The 22320-nt window shown below is 41.1% G+C and overlaps 1 protein-coding gene and 1 long non-coding RNA gene across 7 annotated transcripts in view; one reads left to right on the top strand and one right to left on the bottom strand.

Moving 5' to 3' along the window:
• CRYBG3 (crystallin beta-gamma domain containing 3) overlaps positions 1-12041 on the bottom strand; it is a 91739-nt gene extending 79698 nt beyond the window's left edge. For 4 of the 6 annotated variants that reach the window (XR_012621622.1, XR_012621625.1, XR_012621624.1 and 1 more), the window contains exon 1: positions 11820-12041. Coding sequence is in view for 2 of the 6 variants with exons in the window: in XM_074812392.1 (XP_074668493.1) it covers positions 11820-11944 (125 nt within the window). In the remaining 4 variants the exon portion in view is untranslated. The remainder of the gene's footprint in view (positions 1-11819) is intronic. The other 2 variants (XM_074812392.1, XM_074812402.1) reach the window with 1 other exon arrangement.
• On the top strand, positions 11765-13114 carry LOC141918242 (uncharacterized). The gene is made up of 2 exons (XR_012621628.1): positions 11765-11894; positions 12534-13114. It is a non-coding gene; the product is annotated as an uncharacterized LOC141918242 (long non-coding RNA).
• Positions 13115-22320: the final 9206 nt, after the last annotated feature.

The raw sequence follows: 22320 nt of genomic DNA, 5'->3' as shown, positions 1-22320 counted from the left end.
ATATGAGTCTGTATTCAGAGATGCAGTGAACACAATTACTGAGCTATGTCATTCACAGTTAAAATTAATTCTTGGGAGATACACAAGACATTTAGTATTTGTGCTAAAAATTATCCATTCTTCAAATTTTTTTTATATGCCCATGCTATCCTATCATTAGTGGCTAGATGTTATACTTCCAAGAACTGTATTCTAAGGGGGTTTATATATTTTTTTTCCACAGGACAATATCTGCAACTAGATATCATTACTTGGCAGCTACATAATATCACATCACCAAATTCTTATGCCTTTGCTAAGAACTGAAAACAACAGACTGGTAGTATATACAAGCTCACTGTGAATTAGGGATTCGACCCCAACCCCATCTGGGCTACATCTGTATTATTAAAGTTTGGCTCCACAGGCTTTCATCCTTGCTTTAACCTTTTCCAGAGTGGTGCATTTTTGGAGTGCTCTGCATGGCAGGTACTGAGCATGCTACCTCCAGTTCAGCCTATCTAAAGTTAGGCTTGTGCTTAACCACCCACATGGCTTTGCTAGATCAGCCAGCCAGCTCTCAGAGAGCACTTCAGCACTTGCTAAATTAGGAAGATGAGTATCATAAGTCTTCAACTCTATGCTTCACAAACTACTCTTGCCACGTTATATATCCAGCAATAGGACTCTGCTAACTCAAGTTTTGAATCTACTTTGTACTTGCTCTTAAGAAGTGAAAGGGCAAAGCATGATCCTATGAAGACAGAAAATACCTCTGCCCCGTCAACTTGCTTCCATGGAATTCTTAACTATATAGGCATTCATTTACAAACTGTCACAACCACCCATTTATACATTTAGGCAGATATTACTTTCATTTTATAGATTAAAAAAAGGAAATATTTATTACTCTGGGCGTTATTTAAGACACTGTCAAAATTAAGACTAGATACCACGCCTCGCAACTACTTCTCAAATATGTAACCTACTGTCTTCCTGCTGCTATTTCTGCCAGACATTCCCTTCTCTCTTACATGTTAGTGCATCCAACATGGATGGCTTAATCTTCACGAAGGTAGAGGGATCTCTTCTTGACTGTCTTGCCATCCTGCCTAACCTGATTAGCACCACTCCTATTCTTTAAACAATCAAGATTAAACTCAAGTTACAAAAGATCCTATTCTGTATCTTCTGCACAAACCTTTATTTGTGTGATTTTTCTAACACTTTCTGTTCCTCTGCTGCTGAAAATCCGTTTTGACCTTTCTGTAATACCTGGACAGGTGGTGTCTGAATCAGAAACAGATTTGCGGTCCAAGTTTTTAATCATTACACTTATGCAGGAGAGGTTAGAGATTCTTACCAGGGAGACAAATGTTCATATTCTGTAATGTTGCTCACACAAAAAGTAGACACATATAAGCAGAAGTGCTCAAACTCAGGTTAGTTAATATACATGAGAGATTACAGTCAAGAAAAAAAAAAATCAATTTAATGGAGCAAATTTAAGTATGTGGTTTGCAAGATCTTTTGCAATTGCCTCTAAAAACACACCAAGACAATTAGAATCACATCTTCAAAAGGCCCTTATGGCATCTCCGTATGGTACGAGAAGTCTGCTTCCTCCATCCTTGTCCTTCATAACAATCCCTCGGAACTTGCAAATTAAAAGCCCATCCCCTTCTTCCTTTATTAATCTACCCCACCCATGTTATGCATGCAGCAGATCGTGAATGTGTTGTGTCAGATAAAAAAAATAAGCTACAGGCAGCATGTAAGTGCAATGAAGCACAAACATGCAAGTTTTGATGACACTGACCAGGCACCGAGCTCAAACTGAAAGTAACTGCTGAGACATTTTAGGTTCCTTTTACAAGGAAAAGGTACTGGCTACTGATTGCTGTTTGTGAAAGGGGAAATTAATGGGCAATCTCTTAAGGAAACAGGGACAGCTGGCTAAAGCTCAACTTGGACAGCACTGTGACAGCACTTCTGGATGTCGAACCTTTGTCCTTCTTCCACTGCTTAGAGGCAAAGTCTCTTCCAATGCAGCAGCTCCAGCATTTACTTCTTGTGCAGTCCAGCTGTTACCAACTAGGCGAGTGCTCTATCATTTTGCCATCTTTCTCTCTCTTCAGGGACAGATGACTCCCTGAACAGTCAAACACTCTTTCCTACTGCACAAGGTTACCATTATTTGGTTTTAACCGGTCTTCTCTTCAGATAAACCATTTAGCCGTTTCATGTGATGACTTTTAATGGTAAGAGAATAAGCAATGTCTAACCAGAAAGATGCTCCAGGGTGCCAAGAGGCAAAAAGCTTCTAGATCTGCTTTAGTGACATAATGCTAATAAACTAGGCTTGACCCATACATACATCTGCCTATCCAGGTTTCATGATATCACTTGTGACATCACCTTCCCAGCATTTTCTAAACAGTTTTCCTCAAGACGATGTGTTTTTGGGATTGCTGATACAATTCACTCTCTGCTAGAGTCCTCACCGAGGCTAATGTCATTTTTAGGTTTCCTTTTTTGCTAGTTTCTTTATTTCAGCATTCTGGGGCATAATGCCAGTTCCTGACCCCTCCCTGCCTTTTATCTCTCTCTGAACAAAATTTATGCTCCTCTCTGGGCAGTAACACCTCATTTGGTTTTGATATCATGACTTTTTTTCCAATTTTACATATTACCAACACAGTGACACATTCAACAGTGACCTTCCAGAAAGATATTTCAACAGAGGAACAGAGAGATTGCTAACAAGGATCTCATCACCTGGCACTTTAAAAACCATCTGTGTTGAGACACTCCCTGAAGAATGTGAATGAGCAGAGAACCGTGAGTCTAATAATACTATCAAATTTAGATGTGCAAGACCAAAATCTTCATGAAGTTTCAGCACTTTACAGGGATCTTTAAACTACATCCACAGACCAGTAGTAGCTATGAAACTTCTACTGTACATCTGCAAAGAGCCACAGGTTAGCTATATAGGTTTCTTCTCTGTTCCAGCTTCCAACCGGTAATTAAAAAGACAACTGCTAAAAACCCTGACCTTCTGAGTAATAGTTTTCTATATATACCAGTTTCCCTACTTGCCATACAGACCCTTATGATTACCGAAGCTAGCCTCCTGCATAATCCATATTATGAAATTTCACCAAGGGAGACCCATGTCAAGTCTTTAACACCTGACTAAAAGATATGAGTTTTGATTAAAAACCATCAAGCAATGGAAAATCTACCACATTTGTAAATAAGACTTTTCCATGTAAACTACTACTAAATTCATTACTTAAAATTAGGCTTACTAGTTTGATTTGATTTGATAAGCCTCATCTCTCAACTACAGGATCAACCTGGGACAGATTATGAAGTCCTCAGGTTCAAATATTCTCTTCAAGTCACAGGTCTACTATGACATGAAGAACTTCACTCCCATTTCCCTTGCAGTTATATACCTTGAGGCAGAGTCATTCCTCAAACTGTAACCCTGTCATTTCAAAACCTTCTCTTAGATGAACTAAACGCTACTGAACTGCTTAATTTTATTCTGTGAGGGAGGTATTCCAGACACCAAATTGTTTGGGAGCTCTTCTCAGAGCCCTTTTTAGTTTGTCAGCACCTTTCTCATAACAAATCTTGGGCACCACAACTAGACTCAACACTCTAGTAACCAAAGTTCATCCACAGAATACATGTACTTTGTTATTTATATATCCGAGAATCACATTTTCTCTCTGAGCTGCCAGTTTGCTTTAGCACCTCATGCTCAGCTGACTGTCAACCATGGCAACTTAGTCTACTTCTAAAGTTGTCATCTACATGGTGATTCCCATACTTTTCACTCTAGTCATCTGCTACAGTTTTGTTCTCTTTCAAATTGTTTGTGAAGATACTAAATAAACTGATTCAAAAATATGTCCTTTTAAATTTCTTCAAATACATCACTTAGAAAATTATTTTTCATACCCGGCATTTTTATATCCCTCTGTATGTCAAATTTTAGCCCACTGTCATTACACTGGCAAATATTTTAATTGGAGCACTAAGTCAGATGCCTTAAAGAGTTTAAGTATATTGTTTTAGAAGTTTGTCAACTGAAGCTGTAATCTCCTAAACAAAACAGTTTGACAATTCCCATCCTCTAGTGATGTTAGGATCAACATCATGTTTATTAACTTCTCATGCACCTGGAAGACTTAGTAAATCAACTTTTCAATCCTTCCTCTTTAATCCAACCAAATACAATAGACTTAAAAGTGAAATACCAACACCTTACTGTAGATACTAATGCCACACTTGTGAAGCCATTTGTGTGCTGTGCAGCCAGGAGAACTATCAGAACCTGATCTACAAAGAGAAGTCAGATGATTTTTTAAGAGTCAAACTTTTGGCATGTATACCGAATGACATGAGCAAGGGTACAGTAAACATTTGTTAAATGAATCAAAAGGAAAACGTTACTATAGAGCCCAGTGGCAACAAGATGAGTCTTAATTTTGTGAGGAAATCAATGAAGACTCCTAAAAAGTGCCTTCTGCATCAAATGACAGTTAAAACACAGAAGTTTTTTAAGAGAAAATAAATATGCTAGCATTTTGACAGGAAATAGAAACTAATAAAGAACTCTTTCCTCTGTTCCCCTCCCAAAACAGAATACTGGCCTTTTTAAAAAGCTTCAGAATTAAAAATTTTATCCAACTTCTCAGCAAGATTCCCCAGGCTAACACTGTTCTGGGAAACCAAATGGTAGTAGCAGTGACAAAGTCTTCCCCTAATCTCTGGCAAGGCTGTTGGGGCTTGTCCTAAAGAGAGAGGCAGTGTTTGCACAGAGATTTGTATGTGAAGTTTCTGGCTCCTACTTCTGTGCTTAGGCCACACACATAGGGGAGGAGCAGTAAAGACATTAAGATAAATGGAAATTATAAAAACAAGTTAGAGAGTTTGAAACTAGAGGGTCAAAGGAAAGCAAACCTGCTATTTCATTTAAAAAAAGTAAGAAGGGAAGTAGAAGAAAAGGAACAGAAAGCAGAGAAAGGTAAGGAAGGAGAAAATGGAGCCAGAAGGAGGAGGCAGGAACTTAGGCAAGGGAAGTGTTACAATCAGCTGATTAATTTAAGTGTTGGAATAGCACAAAATGTATTATATTCAATTAGACTATCCCACTTCAAAACTGGTTTGATTACAGACAGCATTAAGCAATTTAGATTGTTTTAACTGAAACAATTTTTCCTCTCAGACCTGTTTATGGTGCTTTATTTACATACTGTTCTTTGCTTGTGTAGCAAAGCTAGGTCAGCTTCATGTTCTGCATTACCAGAGCTGTGTCACATAGACTATGCGAGCTACATGGAGTGTGTCAGTATAGAACAAAGAGATTTTTTTAATCCGCTTTCAAAATGCAACTAAAAATATCATGGAAAATAAAGATGTTATAACAATCACAGATATGTCCCATTTTACAATGAAAATTTACATGAAAAATGCAAGAACCAAACCGTGTCTTTACACTGAACATTTGCCATTAAGTTTAAAGTCCAGAACTAAGTGAAATAAGTATGATGGATCACAATCACCCTTGCTGAATAACTTAATCTGTTTTACATGTGAGGGAATCGAACAGCCGTATAAAGGCTAGAGAAAAGAAATATAAATGTTTCTGAGCAGAGCCTACTTCACTATTGGGCAGTAGGATTATACCAGATTACATCAAGGTTTTTCTTCTGGCATCTGTCAAGCATAGTAACCAATGTTAATGTAGAATCTGCTCCATATTTACCAGTCTGATCGTTGAAGTTTCCAACATTCTTATGAAATAAATATATTACTGGCCACTAGCACATAAACTTGGTATAATATCAGAAATAGATTTATAAAGTATTTAGGTTTATTAAGGTTAAAATTACTGAGTTAATAGAGAATAGAATAGACAGCCCATTATACAATTGTTTTCAAATGGCATGTTTGCAGAGTTGGGGATCAATGATGGTACTTATAAACGGCATGAAAATAGGAGATATTAAAAAAAATTAATCCAGGAAAGCTTTAAGGCAGCAACAACTGCTGTCATCCTGATAAACAGAGCGTAACAGAATTTTTAGAGGATGTCATTAAGAAAAAGCACCCAGGAAAAAACAAGCAAGAGAGACTGGTATCACCAGTAAAACACAGCGAGCTCTTCTAGTCAGGCTGGAGCAGAAAACTCTTAGTAGAGGCAGACAAGGCTACAAGTTCAACACAAGAAAATACTTCTCCAGTCCTCCCATTTTTTACTCACAAAACATAGATCGGATGTCCTACAGACACTTTCCAGTTCCCTCTTTTGTGTTGAAAGCATGCATTTTCCATTCAACCAAAAGAAGTTTGATGGCTAAATCAGTTAATTGATGATTAAAAGAAGCCTGTTGTCACTGCAATTCCTTCTGCCTTTGCTCTTCATGTGCTCACAAGAAATACTTCCACCTACATTTTTCTGTACACAACACTGTCCATAGGCAAAGGGCAGATCCACACAGTGTTCATACACTTAGGCCCCAAGACCTCCAAACTCTTATGCAGATATACTGCCTTCAGCAAAATATTTTAGCCATTTAAGAAACACTGGAACATTCAGAAAACCAAAACTCCATTTCAAAATAAGGCAAGTCATGAAATCACATTAACACAACACAATTAGAGACTACATTTCATGCCACAAAATTGACATGAAAGTGAAATGGCTAAGGAAATGCACATTTCTGATCTTAAAAGTCTTCAAAAGTGATACTGTAAAGTGTATTAGAATCTAAAAAATTATTTTAGAAATGAAAATTAAAGTACCAGAAAAATAGAGGCATTAATATCCTCTGGAAAGCCTAAGCAACACAGTGCTATGCTACTGTCTGGAAGTATAATAGTATATACTGAATTGTATGAAATCTAAAAACCCCTCAGAAAATAAAAGCAGCACTTGGGTTTCCATCTTTTTAAGAAGTTTCAATAATCAGAAACACAATCCCCACAGCAACATGTTTCTGAATTTTGCTTTTTTCCCACCTGTGAGCCTTTTGTTCACCAGAGGAAAAGGTTGAGGAGTTTTCATCTTTGCAAAACTGTTCCTTAAAACCATACACTTGCAGCTGTTTTGGAAATATTTTTGTATTAACTCTAGCATTTACGCCAATAATTGGAAAGGAGACAATGCTGTTAACGTTTAAAATAGTGGGAAAAAAAACCACGTTGCTTTGTTTCTTCCAAGGAGCACTACTATTATAATTAATACTCTAGTAACATTTCCTTTAGGAAATCTCACACACACAGAGCCAGCTGCTGGGCTTGCTCCTTCTGGTCTCAGCCCCATGAGACATCTAGGTATGCACCTATTTCCAATCAAACAAGTAGTCCCACTATAATGCACAAAACTATTTACCTATTTAATTATAGGCAACCACTTTGGAACCCTGTTGAATCAGGGCCTTTGTGACTACTTTGAATTATCCTGCAATAAAAGTCATAATAGAAAAATCTAGGAAGCAAAAAGAAACAAAAAAAAACAAATTAAGAAATTAACAGAAAATTTTCATAATGCACCTTGCTTAGGTAAGTCTAATTTGAATTCTTCTATATGGTTGCAGTATTCCTCTTGCTGGTTCCACAAACCATCATTCCTGATGTACACTCACAAATGAATTAATTTTAACAACAACAACAAAGAAATCCCCCTCTGCCTTTTGAAAGAAAAAGTTTCTTTATTAGAAAGCAGAGACTGATTTTTCCAGCAAACAACGGATTTCTTCAAAGATGCTAATGGTATCCGATTCAAAACCAGCCAGGAGGTAGTAACTTCAGAAAAAAATAAGTTTGAAATGTATGACTCCCTTTTCAATCAATTCCCAGCAGTCCTCAAACGCAGAGTTTTTACAACTACAAAAATACATGTTCTTTGTAAACAGGAACAATGACTGGCAGCCCCAGAGGAAGAAAAAGACTCTCTAATCTCTCCTCAGGCAGAATAAACAAAGTTCTGCCATCTCTGAAAGCTCTTAGTTAGAAACTAATGGATGAACGGAACAATAATCTCAGCCTGAAAAAAAAAAAAAAAGCCCTATAAAACCAAATAAAAGATTGCTCTTCCCTGTTTGATGTCTCTGGTACACTTCAGCGGTGCAGAAGAAATATCTGGACAAACCCAACAAAAGCCCACTTGCACTGGTAGTTATTTGACCAACCAACCAACAGCACTCGGAGGGAAAAAGATAAACCTGAAATGAACCTGCTAAACAATATACAGAATAACTAATAAAATACACCCATAATTTAAAGGAGATTTTGGTGGTAGCTCTGGGTTAAAGTGATCAGTGCAAAGCGTCACACCTCCTTGGCAGTTTCTAACATAACCTGAAAGGTCATATTTATTTGCAACACAACAATTGCTCAGCCACAGAAGCTGCATGTTTCTGAAAGAATCTGCAGTGGATTGACTTACACTGTAAAAGCTGTTATCTTCGTCCAGATGGACTAAAGAAGTATGTATTTAGAATAGTGAAAATTCAATGGGATTTTTTCACCCTGGGGATTTAGACTGCTCCAGGACAAACACTGCAGTAATAAATAATCAATTTTATATTATTGAAAATAGCAAATAGCCAAGTAGAGCATAATGACTGCCTTTGATGGAAGTTAACGATAAAGAACTGGGATGAAAAGCACGGAAGCCCTTGTTCAAGGCAGCCTCAGCTCTGAAGAACACACTTATGCAGGCAAGCATAGGTAGGAGTTTTTCTACATTTTACGTAAAAGCCAAGTAAGCCCTTAACGCATGTGCTGTGCTTTTTGCCACCACGAAACTTGCAGCTAATCCGCACGGGTTATTTTTTCCACAAGCAAGCAAGCCTCCAGCAATTCTCATGTTCATCAGAGCTACAAATTGCTGTAAGGGCAAGTTATTAACATAAGCTCTTCGTCAAATGAGGTTCTCGGAAGAGTCTAAGACACTGATTAACAAACAGTGTAATTCCTCCCTCCCCTGCCTCCTATTTTAAACCAGGGCCACAGTAGATCGGGGTTTTGGTTTTTGTTGTTGTTTTGTTTTTAAAGCTAAGTCTGAACATGGTGCCTGGAGCAAGAGTGGGCGAGAGCTCCATACCCTGCAGATCTGAGGGGCAGCTTTAGGGTTGGGGGAAGGACAGTTGGGAGCTTCCATCCAGCCGCTGTTGCCCAACTTTCAGGAGCAGATGGAGAATGACTTTGGACACACACACGCTCATTTCTGCACGTTTTTAAAATTTAGGAAACTGTTGTGTTCTGCACAGGCATTAAGCACGATGCGTGTCTCCAGAGGTCAACGCCAGTACACTGGGAGTGTGTTCGGCCCTGTGTAATATACTGCCCCCTCTCCTGCCCCCTTCACTTACGTGTTCCGCTTTTTTGAAACCCAACGGTAGGTAAAATATCTCCATACAAAAGTTTCTTTCTATACATTTCAAATTTGATCTGGTTCCAATATATACCATTGGAATGGGAAGTTAACCATCCTGGTGTATACATTTCTCATAACACTTTACAAAAGACATATTCCCCAACTTGCCTCATGCACTCCACACCTTAACAATAAATATACAAAGCAGCCTTCGTTCCCCCTCTCCACACACACGCTTTGTTCAGCGATCCATTTTTCTACACCACCAAGCTCACTAAATAAACATGACGAGCAAACCTGCGGCACTCATCCCGACCCAGCGCTGTTTAATGTATGCAATTACACTAATCTGCCCAGAAGGCTGCCAGTGGAAACCAAATACGAGAACGTCAGCATTCCTGACGAACGCGCCACGCTGCAACCCAGCGCAACAGAAAAAGCTCCTTCACAGACCATACTGGACTCCTCAGAGCGGGAGGGTTTTCGCTTGCTTCCACTCTAGAGGAATCACAGCTACCTCCCTTCAGGTAACCGCACAAGGAGCTCAAGAATAAGGCCAAAAGGCCCGAACCTTTTCATATCTACGCGGACTATCCGGTGTCCTAATAAAGGCTAGGCTCTTGGCTGCAGGAAATGAAACTGTGATTTAGATAAAGATAACAGACTCCAGCCCCAAGTTAAGTGGAGCAGGTCTACCATGAGCGCTACCTACAGATAGGTTATTTAGTGCGGAAACCACTGAACTAGCATCACCCTCCTCCTCACTAGGGCAACCGCTATGCTTTTTTGTTTATTCCAGACCACAGCTGAGGGACCTGTCAAGGAGGAGTCAGATCAAATCTCTCCTATTGCCTCTTCAGGTCCTCTGCCAGATCCAAGCCTTTTCCTTCTCCCATGTCTTAACCACCTCTGCCAGATGTGGTTAAGCCGTGCTACTCCTGCAACTGTAAAGATGCCCTTGATTCAGCAGCCTTGCTCCTGACTTTTTTTGAGTTGGGTTTTTTTTTTTTTTTTCAGGAAATTAAAAGCAATGTTGCATGCTCATGGAAGGCTGGTGGATCCTTGTTGATGTACTGGTGACTCAAATGCTTACAGTGAAACAAAACTCCCCAAGTTAAAAATCTTCATGGTGCATTTATAAGACTGTTTAAGATGGTCAGTGTTAAGGCAGCAATACACTCTGCTATTTTTCATGATTGCTGAGAATACAGAGCAAGATCCTAAAGTTTTTCACTGAAAGAACTACTGTGATAGCCACTATCTATCTGGTTAAACTGTACTTGCCAGCAGGTTTAAACACAAACCTGCACAGTATCAAAAATGACTCAAAGATTAAAACCAACATGTTAATAGCAAAAAATAAATACTACACCTGAGGAAATAAGGCCTAGCCAGCTGGCACCTTTTCACCACAAAATATCCTAATTAACTAGGGCCAATAATAAGGCTGCATGAGAAATAGAAAGAAATTTTCTGTGCTTCTTTCCTATGTACACGTAGAAATCAGCCACCAGGAAAAAAAAGAAAAAAGAAAAAAGGAAGAGGAACAAACACACGAGAAGTTTCCGAATCTTTTCATCTTCTAAAGTCGCCCTGCACTAGAAAATAATTATTAATAACCAGGTTTCCATAAACCACAACCTTTGCATGGAGACTTAAACACATCAGTAATATTTATGCTGCATTAACATCTGTTTTACACCCGTCAGAAAGAGAAGCGCGAAGACTGAAAAGCAAAAAAAAAACCATTCAAACACACCACCCACCCCCCACCCCCCCCGGCGCAGCCCCCCGCGCTCTGCCCTGCTCCCAGCTCCCGCGGAAGGAGCTCCCCCCGCGGGGCGAGCGGCCGGGACCCCCGACCCGCCCCGGGCCCGGCGGCAGCCCCGGGCCGGCTGTTCACCGCAAACCCGCGCTCCCAGCGGAGCCCGGGGCCGGGCGGGGGGGCCGGGGAGAGCGGGGGGGGGGGGGGCGGGACGCCGGTGCCCCCCTCAGCTGCCCGTCGCAGCTGCCCCCCGCCCCGTCCCGCCTCCCGCCGCCGCACGGGCACGTTGAGTTGGAGCCGCCGGCGGCACCAGGCCGAAGCCCCCCGCCGCCGGTGGGTTCGGGCTCCGCGGGACACGCCGCCGCTCTCCCGCCGCGGGGGCTGCTCTCCCAGGCGCCCAACCGGGCCCCCCCCCCCGCCTGCCCCGTGACCGGCCGAGGCGCCGTGCGGCACCTCAGCCCCGGGGCGTCCGGGCAGCCCCCCCCGCCCCGCCCCGCCGCCAGCACACCCGTTTGTCCTCGCTCCCTCCCTCCCTCCCTCCCTCCGCCGCTGGTGTCGCAACATCTGCCGGGGCGGCCGGCACGGCCCCGCGGCCGGGGCAGGTGGGACGGGGCAGAGGGCGGCAGCGGGCGCCCGGCCGCGCCGGTCCCGACCCGACCCGACCCCTCGTACCTGTTCGCGACCGCCGGCCGCCCCGGCGCCGCCGCCCCCTCGCCGGGCGGGCTCCTGACGAAGAAGCGGGAGAAGGTGCTGTGCCAGGAGGAGCCGGCCCGCCGCCGGCTGCCCCCGCCAGACATCGCCGCGGACGGGACGGGACGGGACGGGACGGGACGGGACGGGAGGTGCCGCCAACTGCCGCCCGGCACCGAGTCCCCACGACGGCGGGAGGTGGCGGCGAACACCTCCCTGTTCCCTCCTCCCCCGGCGGGGGCGGGGCCGCCGCTCCGCCTGCCCCCTGCTCGCCGGCGGGGCGGCCCGGCCCGGCCCGGGGCTGGCGGAGGGCGGGAAGGGCGAAAGCTGCGCCCGGGGAGGCGGGAGGCCGGGCCCGGCTGGGGCTGGGGGAAGGCCGGGGCAGGGGAGGGGGCAGGCTGGGGAAGGGAAAGGCGTTTCACCGCTCTCCGTGCCGCGGCCTCCCGTGCGGCGGGCGGGTCGAGGAGCGGCTCCGCCGCCTGCGGCCGGGCCGGGGGGGCAGTGTCTGCCCGGCGGGGCGCGCAGGGCGGCGGGAGGGAAGCGAGGGAAGTCCCGGCCCAGGCAGCCTGCCGCCGCCTCCCGAGGAGGGGCGTTGGGGGGGGTTCTGGGGTGTTTGGTTAAGTTAATGGGGCGTAATTAGGGTGAACAAAGAGAAAAGATCAGAAGTGAAAATTAACTCTGTCCTTTTTCTTACAGACAGCCTTGAGAGTTTCTACTCCTGCCTGACTGCAAACACCAACGCTAGCCTCCTGTTTTTAACTTGTGCCAACTTTGAGATGCGACACGTTTGTTAATGCAAAGTCACTAACTGGCCTGTCCTGGGCTGGGCACCGTCTGGCTGCCACGAAACATAGATGCCTGTTAAGCCAGCACGGTAAAATATTTCCATCAAATAAAGGCACACAGCAGCAGTAGTCCTCCCTCCATCGCTTTGGGATAAGTTCAGGCTGTTCCTGCTGATGAAGATGAGTGACTTGGAGGAACAGGAGTCTCTGGCCTTTCGAAAAGATTTCTTGCTAGAAAAGAGTTTGGGTTTTTTAAATACCAAAACCTTAATTTTTCTCCTTCTGAGAACTGCAGCCTTCCTTGAGTTAACATCAAACTATCCCTACCAACAGAGATGACCTTGCCATTGCAACAACCCGGTGACAAATATTATCCTCGTTTTATAGATGGAGGTGATGCACAAAACCTTAATGATTCACTGAGTGTGGATTACTGGTAAAATAGACTAACCTTGATTTAGGATTTTAAATTAAAAACCACACTTTCTCATCTGGATGAGCATCTCTGCCATTCTTTGTGACTGCCTGCACCTCACACCTTTTTAACTGCTCCTTTTTGCACTGTGCCATCTCACAGAATCACAGAGTGGCTGAGGTTGTCGGGGATCTTGGCAGGTCACCTGGTCCAAGCCCCCTGTTGGAGCCGGGCCACCTAGAGCAGGCTGCCCAGGACCATGTCCAGACGGCTTTTGGATTATCTCCAAGGATGGAGACTCCACAGTCTCTCAGTGCCCGTGCTCACCTCTTTTCTCTAAGACTTTTTTTCCATTCGTTCACCTCAATCCATCCCCTCTATACCAAATGCCTCTTTGCCTGTATTCTTTACCGCTGAGCCATGGTATCAGCCTGCCGTGGCTGCAACTTGGGGTGGATATGAAGCTGGTACTCTAGGCCCATCTGCAGAGCAGTTGCAATAAAACAGCCTGGAAATTACTGGCTACTTTTCTGTCAAATCTCCACTGCCTCAGCTATGAGCAAAATCTTTAAGAAATGCACAGGCAGCTCCCCTTCGTATTGCCCAGGTCTCATCGAGCTTTGATGTGGATTTTAAAAACACAGACACAGGTGAATATTGGACATATACTTAAAATCTTTACCGGTCAGTCTGAGTTGGGACTAGCTGGTTGTTTCACAGGTTACAAAATGTAGCTTTATCATGGTATAATTACCAGTCACAAAACTTATTCAGGGGACCAATACTTACTACACCACAAGGTCCTGTCTAATTCTCAGTGTCCAGGCAAGGAGCAGACCATTCTCTCTCAGCGATACAGATGCCCCAAACGTAGCACAAAACCATAAAATGTTTCATTCCAGAACAGTATAGAGAAAAAAGAAAGCACATTTTGAGAGTAGCTACACATAGCTGCCGATTCCCAGGGAGATGGCAAATCAGGGTTAAAACTACAAAATGTAACAGCAGCGCCTATGGAACATTATAGAGGAGACACTCCCTCTGACATTCAAAATAACAGTAATTAAGGCTCCAAAACCAAATTAGAAGAGTGGCAATTTATTGGGACTGCACAAACAGGCTGCAGGGAGGCTCAGGCTCTCAGTGACTGTTTATTACTTTTAATTCTTCTTTGCTGTGTACATCTCACAGTTTCCCTACCTATTGCTTAAGGTCTAATCCCTAAACTGTAGCAAGCATGAATAAAATAATTAGCATTTATAAAGCATCCGGTATCTTCAAAGGATTTAAGCATTAATTAATCCTCATAACCACCTCAGGATGTACTTAAGTATAATATGGTGAGTGGTTTGCACGCAGAGACAGAGGCAGTCAAAACACCTAGCTGCATCCAAAATCTGTCCACACTCTACCAGCGAGGCGCCTGGAGGGGCATCCCAGTGCAGCATGAGGCATTACCAGGGCTGTGCTCGTCCAAGAACAAAGAGCCAACCTAATCAGAAATGCTAATCCCAAACAGTAACATTTTGTGCCCAAATCTGTTTCTTCTTTCTTCACAGCATCTAATACAGAAACATACCAAATGACAGTTGTACTGGAGGCACATAAGTAGTATCTAATCAAAGTAGTGAAACTATATCAAAGATGAACATAGCCCAGGTTAGATAATCCCTCTCTTTTTCCAGACCCTTCAGTAATTGAGTACCACATGATTTAAGAGTAAATAATTTTGACACATTTAAAATAATAAAACGTGAACCGCCAGCAGAGTTGCCAACAGGAACCCTGCTTTAGATCTACACCTTCCATGAAGGGAGAAAAGTTAGGCTTTTACCCAAAGATGCAGTATGTGGCAGGTGGCCTCGCATATTAACACAGCTGTCATTATTAACAGCAGCACCAACACATGCAAGCCAAAACAGATGGGGGAAACAGGTTCCTTTCCCCCTCAGATTAGAGTACTCACATGTGGCCCATACGAGGTAATATGGCATCACCAAAGGCAGCGAGAAACCATTAAAACAGTTGCAGACGGATACAATGGCACAGAAGAGGGAAACATCAAGCTGAGGCTCTGAATACATTTTTTTTTTTAATCTCATCCTGCCCAGAGTTTCACTTGAATCAGTATCTCGAATGAGAGAGAGGAGGGTGCTGCGTCTATTCCATATTCACTGATTTTCTGCTGCAATTCAGATTATAATAGTTGTGCACAAGGTAAATCTCCCCCTTCTCCTTGCTGCCTTAAAATGAGCAGATGGTAAAATTTTAATTGTGCTTGCTGAATTTCCTCCTTTTTACGGGTCTTTAAAATCTTGAGTCAAATCTTTTGTTTTGTTTGGATCCAAAAAGGAAAGCAAGATTATGAAGAGCCCTCCTCTCGCACCCAGTTTTAGAACTTTTCCAATACATTAAAGTCATAACTAGGGAAAAAATACAGTCTTAAAACAACCAAACTAAACATTTTCCCTGCAAGCACTTTTTAGCACAACTATTAAATGAAAAAAACCCTCAGACTGTTTGCATTGTTGGGCTGCTACAATAAGAAACAGTCTACCTTTTGATGTACAACCCTGCTAAACAAAAGGACAGTTCAGTTTTCTGTTTCATACGTGTCTAAAGTATTTATTTATAAAAATATTTTGTATATCTTGGCTACTTTTTCTTGTTAATAGGTAATCCTATTTCCAGGCTCTTTCAGAACGTGTCTACAGGTAGATGTGGCACAAATAGCAATAGTATTTTAATTTCCTTAATATTTCCTTACCTATCTTTTTCCTTTCCAATATATAATATATTATGGCAAGGTTTCTAACAGGTGTCAGGAGACCTAACAGAATAAATAGATGCACATAATGGAGTCATCACATGTAATATTTCCTAGCCATTTTTCACAATGTTAGTTGTCCAGATGTTGAAACAAATACTGATTGACTTGAAAATCTCTAATCTAGGCTTATTCTACAATGAAGGAGAACAACAGAATTGAAGATCTGGGTCTTGGATATGTTATTACACAGATGAAACATGTTAGCAAGGATTTCTAGGACGTATTTTCTATCCAGCTATGACCTTCTGCTGTAAAGCATGCCCCGCGCAGATCCCAGCAATCCTCATCCTTTAACCGTGAACACACAGTTCCTCCATTCGATTTACTGAAAATCGCTTTAAAGAGCGCAACATGGTCAGCTGCTATTGTTCAAATGCCTTTGTGTCTGGAGAAGACAGCTGGAAATAACTGTAATTACTGAGAGCCCTAACTGTGTTCTTTATTATTTTGGAGAAAACTTACACACTGTGCCACCTATGGCCAAAGTTCAGTATAGTAATTAAAAATCTTTAAATCAACTTTCTGGAAGGCCTCTTCTATTTGTTTTCCACACTATAATTTGTGACACATTTACCCAGTAGCAGAAGTGCTAAAAAGAAAAACTAAAAGAACAAATAAAAAATGACCAACACACCTACAGAACCTCTTTTAAAATAGACTTGTGCTGCACCTGGGCATGGAGCAAAAAGCATTCAGAAGCCTCATACTACAGTGGCAGGCATGCACCTAACTACTCTAGATGAGGTCCTTTTCTGTTAAAAATTCCAACAGAATTGATAACTTTCAGCTGATTAGCACAGCTTGTCTGGAAGAGTTTCAAGACATTTTTGATAGCACCTCATATCAATTACACTCGTGTGAATACAAAGATGAAACTCCCTTGTGCTCTTACCAATGCTAATCACTGCAAACCACACTACCCTAACTGGAGCTCAAGAAAATCTGCATTTCATATAACGAGGTCTCTGTAAAACCATCCTATTCTGGGTTCTGCTTCCTTGCTAAACCAATCTGTATATTCACCACCACCCCTACGGAAAAAAAATTATGGTTAAACAAAGTGCTTCAGTAAGCTAATTTCATCCAACTTCTAACATATATTGTATGTATGGTAAAAAGCAGTACAAGTAATCTAGTGTCCAGAAGAATGCAAGAGCTTTCAAAAAGAGGTGTCTTACATGCAGATAAAGGAAATCCATGAAATACATAACCAGCAACTTGTACAAGAAGAATATCTTTTGAATATCAGATTTGTAGTTAAAAAATGAATTTACTCCTTTCTGTACAAATCTACACACACTTCCAATTATTAAATGAAATTACTAATATTCTAAAGGTTTACCCCATTTCCATGCATGTATATAAAAGTACATTTTTCAATTTGCAGATTACTAAGCAGCTCTGAATTGTGGTGCAAGCCTATGTACAGTAAACTTAAGCCTCTAGACAGCAGACTTGACTTTTTTAGTTACCTTCCAAAGGTTTCTTAAAGCTAGTCCCTGGATCCCAAGGCTGCAAAACACTGTCAGAGACGCACCAGTTCCACCCCTTTGTCTATCCTGCTGGATTTCACAACACAGAATACTTTTTAACCCAGTGATCTGAACCCTTTATAAAACATTATTCAAAATGCTTGAAAATTAGAATATATATAAAAAACAAAAAAAGTAAGACCTTACCACATTCATAGCAAGCACATGTATTAGTATATTCCAAAAGGAAGAATAATTTTCAGTGTCCGGAGAAATACGCTGCAAAATATTCTGTATGTAAAAATGACTGTAAGTACACCAGTCTCTAACAAGCAGAATTCTTACAGATTTGAGCCAAACAGGATCATAAAAGCTTTTGGCTGCAAATGTTGCAGAATCCCATCTGGTTTCATGGAACAACTTATTTTCTTCTCCATTTAAGCTTCCAGAAAGAAATTAAAAACAGAAAAAAGAACACAAAAAAGAGACATTTTCTTATGTATACAAATTATATCCATAAGTTATTCCAAACAGGCAGAAAATACTTCAATCTTATTACAGAACAAACAGAAAAACAGAGTCTAATTCTTGGCATACAAGTTTCACATAACAGTAAACTGTATGTATAGCACACAGAAAAAGGGTAAGGAAGAAATACTAAAGCCCAAGTTTGTAAGAATGCAAGTGACTGTTAATCAGACTGTAACTAGTTAGCCGGATAAGTAACAACAGAATTGACACCCCCCCCTTTTTTTTTTTTAAGCCCAACACAACAGAACTTTTAGTAGGGGAAACAAGATTTCTCTTAATACCCAAGAAAAAAAATTCTGAATAATTCATATCTTTCCTCACTCTAGCATTCAGCTATTGAAGTCAGAGAAGAAAAGCTTTTTCAGCGAAGGAAAATGCATGGCTAATGGGGATATAACCCTGAAACTTGGTCTTTTTATCTGATGTTGTTCTTCAGAAATATTTTCTGTATGTAATGTACAGCTTTAGTCCAATAAAATATGAGTAATAAGACTAAAGGGGTTTCCCTACAATGGAAGATAGCATTTTATAGGATCCATTTACTGTAGCTCATAAATATCAGTCGTACAGCAGTTCTTCCAAATTTTGTTCAGGGTGTGCTGAACTGCTGCTGAAAAGAAAGGTTCATGTTATCTCTTCATTAAGTCAATTCCCTGAATAAAGCTGTAAACTCTTCTTTATATTAGGAACTGAATGAAGTGCTCCTATTTAGTATGATGCCATCATCAGATCAACTGTCTTTCACTTAACAACTTAGGCATTGCCACAGCCTTGAAGAAAGCCCTTCGGTATTTTGTATCCTGCATAAATCAAGGACTTAGTTATTAAAATGCATTACCTGACACGATGACAGAACACACACCTCAAGGAAAGCATGATACTTATTACCCACAAAAGGGTTTTTTTATCCTTTTTTGAATCACTGCACGACATATCAGAGTAGACGGTAAACTAAGTAGTAATTTAACAGTTATGAAATGGGTGAAAAGGAAATTTGGTACTCAGAAATATTCCTACAACCTAAACTAGTTCATTTTGGATATGTGTCTCAATTGTCAGAAACTGTAATGCTACAACACAAAAGGTCTGTACATACGCTAATATTGATAAGTCAGCACTGAAGTGGCTATTCTACAATTGTTTTGCAAGATAAAATTTATTGTTCTTATTTTAATGGTACCAATTAAAGAAATAGTAAGGCTCAAGCCTTAATTGCAATATGCAGCAATACTTTCTAATAGATCAATTCAGCCTGCTTTGAAACCGCTGCCAAAATTTTTTTAGAGCATTAACTTGCTCTTAATTTAAACCTCAACAGAGGACTTCAAAACCAGACAATTATCCAGGGGTTCTAGGCACCTCAAAACAGAGAAACACTTTCCCTTTGAAACCGACCTTAAGAATGGAAAAGATCCTTTAACAAAAGAGGGGAAAAAAATATTACAAGAGAAAAGCATCACCCTTCCCAGCAGAAACATTCTACCCTTGAGAAGAAACCTTTCATTCATTCTTACTCCTCTAAAGCAAGGATGTAACTACTGGCCAACAAAATCACGTCACAGACAAAGACGTTAAATTGGGACCAAGTTGCTTCCATGTAATCCATTGTTATTATAATAAAAGATGAAAAAAGTCTTAAGAGTATTGTTATCACTGAAAACAACATACACTTTCTGGTTCATTGAATCCATTTGTTACTTGTTATATCAATTTTTAGATGCTTCTTTCCTATGCTAATAAATAAGATTAAAACATTCAGAGACTTACTTTCAGAGGGAGATTTTAAGTCAAAAAGCCTTGCAAAGTTTTTCCCTAGTAACACCTTTAAACCTGTGTGATCATAAATACAGACAATGCCAGGAGCAGCAATGATGCCTGAGAGCCAGTAACTCCTCTTTTTATTCATGACTGCTTATTTTTCACAACTCCCATTATGCCATTTCCTCTAAATTGGGTGTTATCAACTTAATCCCTGTCTAATGGTTATATCCTTTATTAGTGGAATAAATGTTCCCAGTTCTGACAGGACCATAGTACAAACCTGTATTTTTCTAGATATTTCACTGAAATTATTCCTGGGGAACCTTGGCATCTGGAGACCTTTTGCCCAGTTTTGGTATTCTTTTACAGGGTTTCAACTCCACGGTTTTAAAACTTTGGGAATGTTTCCCTCTTAAGCTTGTACAGGTATGCCTACCAGTGCATTAGCTCAGCTCATGAGGGTACTTTAAAGATCATCCTCACTAACTTCTGTTTACATCACCAAGTAGGCTGGGAGTACACAAACTGAATTCCTTTTCGATGAAACGCCACTGGGAAGTTCAGAGTGCACCCAACATGCTCCAACAACTAAGAGGCACTCAGTCTGGAGGGCCAGAAAGGATCCAGGCTGGAGGAAATTCAGAAATACACAGACTGGGGGCATCAGGTCCTCAGCCCCAGATGTCTTGCTCTACAAAAGCAGTTTGATGGGGCTGCTCTCCTTACTAGGGAGCCTGTATTGCCAATCATCCACTTCAATCATTTATTATGATTACATCATTGAGCCTCAAGGCTTGAGTTTCTTCAATATTCGTTAGCATAAGCATGACTCTATTTCAGCCCAAACTTCTTACACACATCCCAATTTCCGTGATTTCTTACATCCTTTCCTTACTGTCTTTTCTTCCCTTTACTAAGAACTGTTAAGCAACTCTTCAGCAAACTAAATTTGGTCCAATAACTATCTTGCTAGGCCTACAATCTACTTACTGATCTCCAAAGGCAAAGTTGTTTTTAAAATGACTGCCTAACATGAAGTTTTTAAATTTACACTTCTTTTACTAAACAAGTTAATCTGATCTTCAAAGGTGACCCTTGAATCACAGAGAAATGACTTACACTCCCTTGTCAGTTGGTGCCCGGGTGATATGATTGGAATACAATTAATTTCATCTCCTGATAAACAATTTTTAAAACATAAGATCATTTAAGGGTAGACAAGAGACATTAACAGCCTAGCTTTCATTTTAAGGATTGATTTTGAAAAAGGGTAGTGGGAGTGGGTTTCATTCTATCATTAACATGGCTGATTCGCATGGTGAGATCCTGATATCCACTGAAAGAGAACAGTATGTTATCACATACGCGCTGTACTTCTGAGAACAAGAACTTCATATGGCTAGAAATATTCAGCCAATTAAGTAGCAATCCAACTGACTGAACACTGGTAAATTAATTATAAAGTGCTGGTTCACACCAACACAGATGCTTTCATGATGTAACTTACTGTGACAGGAGCTACAGAGCCTCAGAACGAAAGTAAGGTTACAGAATATTACTAAAAACACTTGGCATTTGTTTTGAGACAGCATTGTAAGTCCTGAATTCTAATTAGCTAGTACACATAGTATTACTTTTGCATAGTAACAGTGCATTTTACAATTTAAGCGGTCAAATATGGGCTGTGCAATAATAATAAAAAAAGATCAGGGTGTGTCAAGTTAACCTTTCAAAGCAAACTCTCCTGACCTTTCTGAAAGAGGAGAGTTGAAGCCTTTTCTCAGTAGTCCCCTTTTATGCTTTTTTATTCCAGTCTTCTGTGACCTTCTCTCATTATCTATTTTGTTTCTCAAAAAAAAAACCCAACAGGGAAGGGAGCTGCAAAGTTTCACTAGCAGAGTGCTCAGCAAAAGGAGCAGACCAGAAGGTTTAGGAGCAAGACTTATAAAGATTTCTGTGAAACAGAAATAAGGTAGGCCAGAAAGAATTAAAGAAAGGGATGACAGAAATTAATCATAAAGAGAGTGATTTCCCAAACAAGTAAAACTTGAAAAAAACCCCAAACCAACAAACTTTTAAGATTAAACTGTATTTCTTGGCATAAGAAATGTTTGCTTTTAAGGACAAATGCTTTGAATCAATGTGAATTTTATTTCTTAATTACTAACAAGATGTTATTTTCGAGCTAAGAGCTTCCAAGAGATTAGCTGCTTTCTGAGACAGAGGGTTGCATGGCTGTTCTACAGAAGCACTGAAACCAAATCAGGGCTATTGGGTAAATGTGTGAATCCTATTTTTTTCTAGCCTTGCCTCTGGTACTCAGGACATGAGTCCATGGGAACTTCATGTGTTTAACCTGTAGCTACTTGCTGGTAAATTGAGAGTCTGGGCAGCCTGAAAACTCCTGGGCCATCTTCTGTTCAGCCAGTGCAGTTCTAAGTGTTAGGCTGTAAATGTAATGGATCCATCTTTTAATCTCAGCCCTCTAACTGTAATATGCTTGAGTTTTTTTATTTACTAATAAGAAAGATAAGCTGCTGTGAAAGGCTAGACATAACAGCTCAGCTGCACTGCTTAGTTGTCTCCAGGAAGGCACTGCAGACACTGACGTTAGCCACTGATGTGGTAATATGGGGAATGGTGAAGAAGAGATGTAGAAAGCAACACTTTGTAGGTGAGAACAACTGCC

Source organism: Strix aluco, chromosome 2 (assembly GCF_031877795.1).
Source record: "Strix aluco isolate bStrAlu1 chromosome 2, bStrAlu1.hap1, whole genome shotgun sequence".
In the NCBI taxonomy this organism is placed as follows: domain Eukaryota; kingdom Metazoa; phylum Chordata; class Aves; order Strigiformes; family Strigidae; genus Strix; species Strix aluco.
Note: the sequence above shows the minus strand (reverse complement) of the source record. Positions and strands in the feature narration are given on the sequence as shown.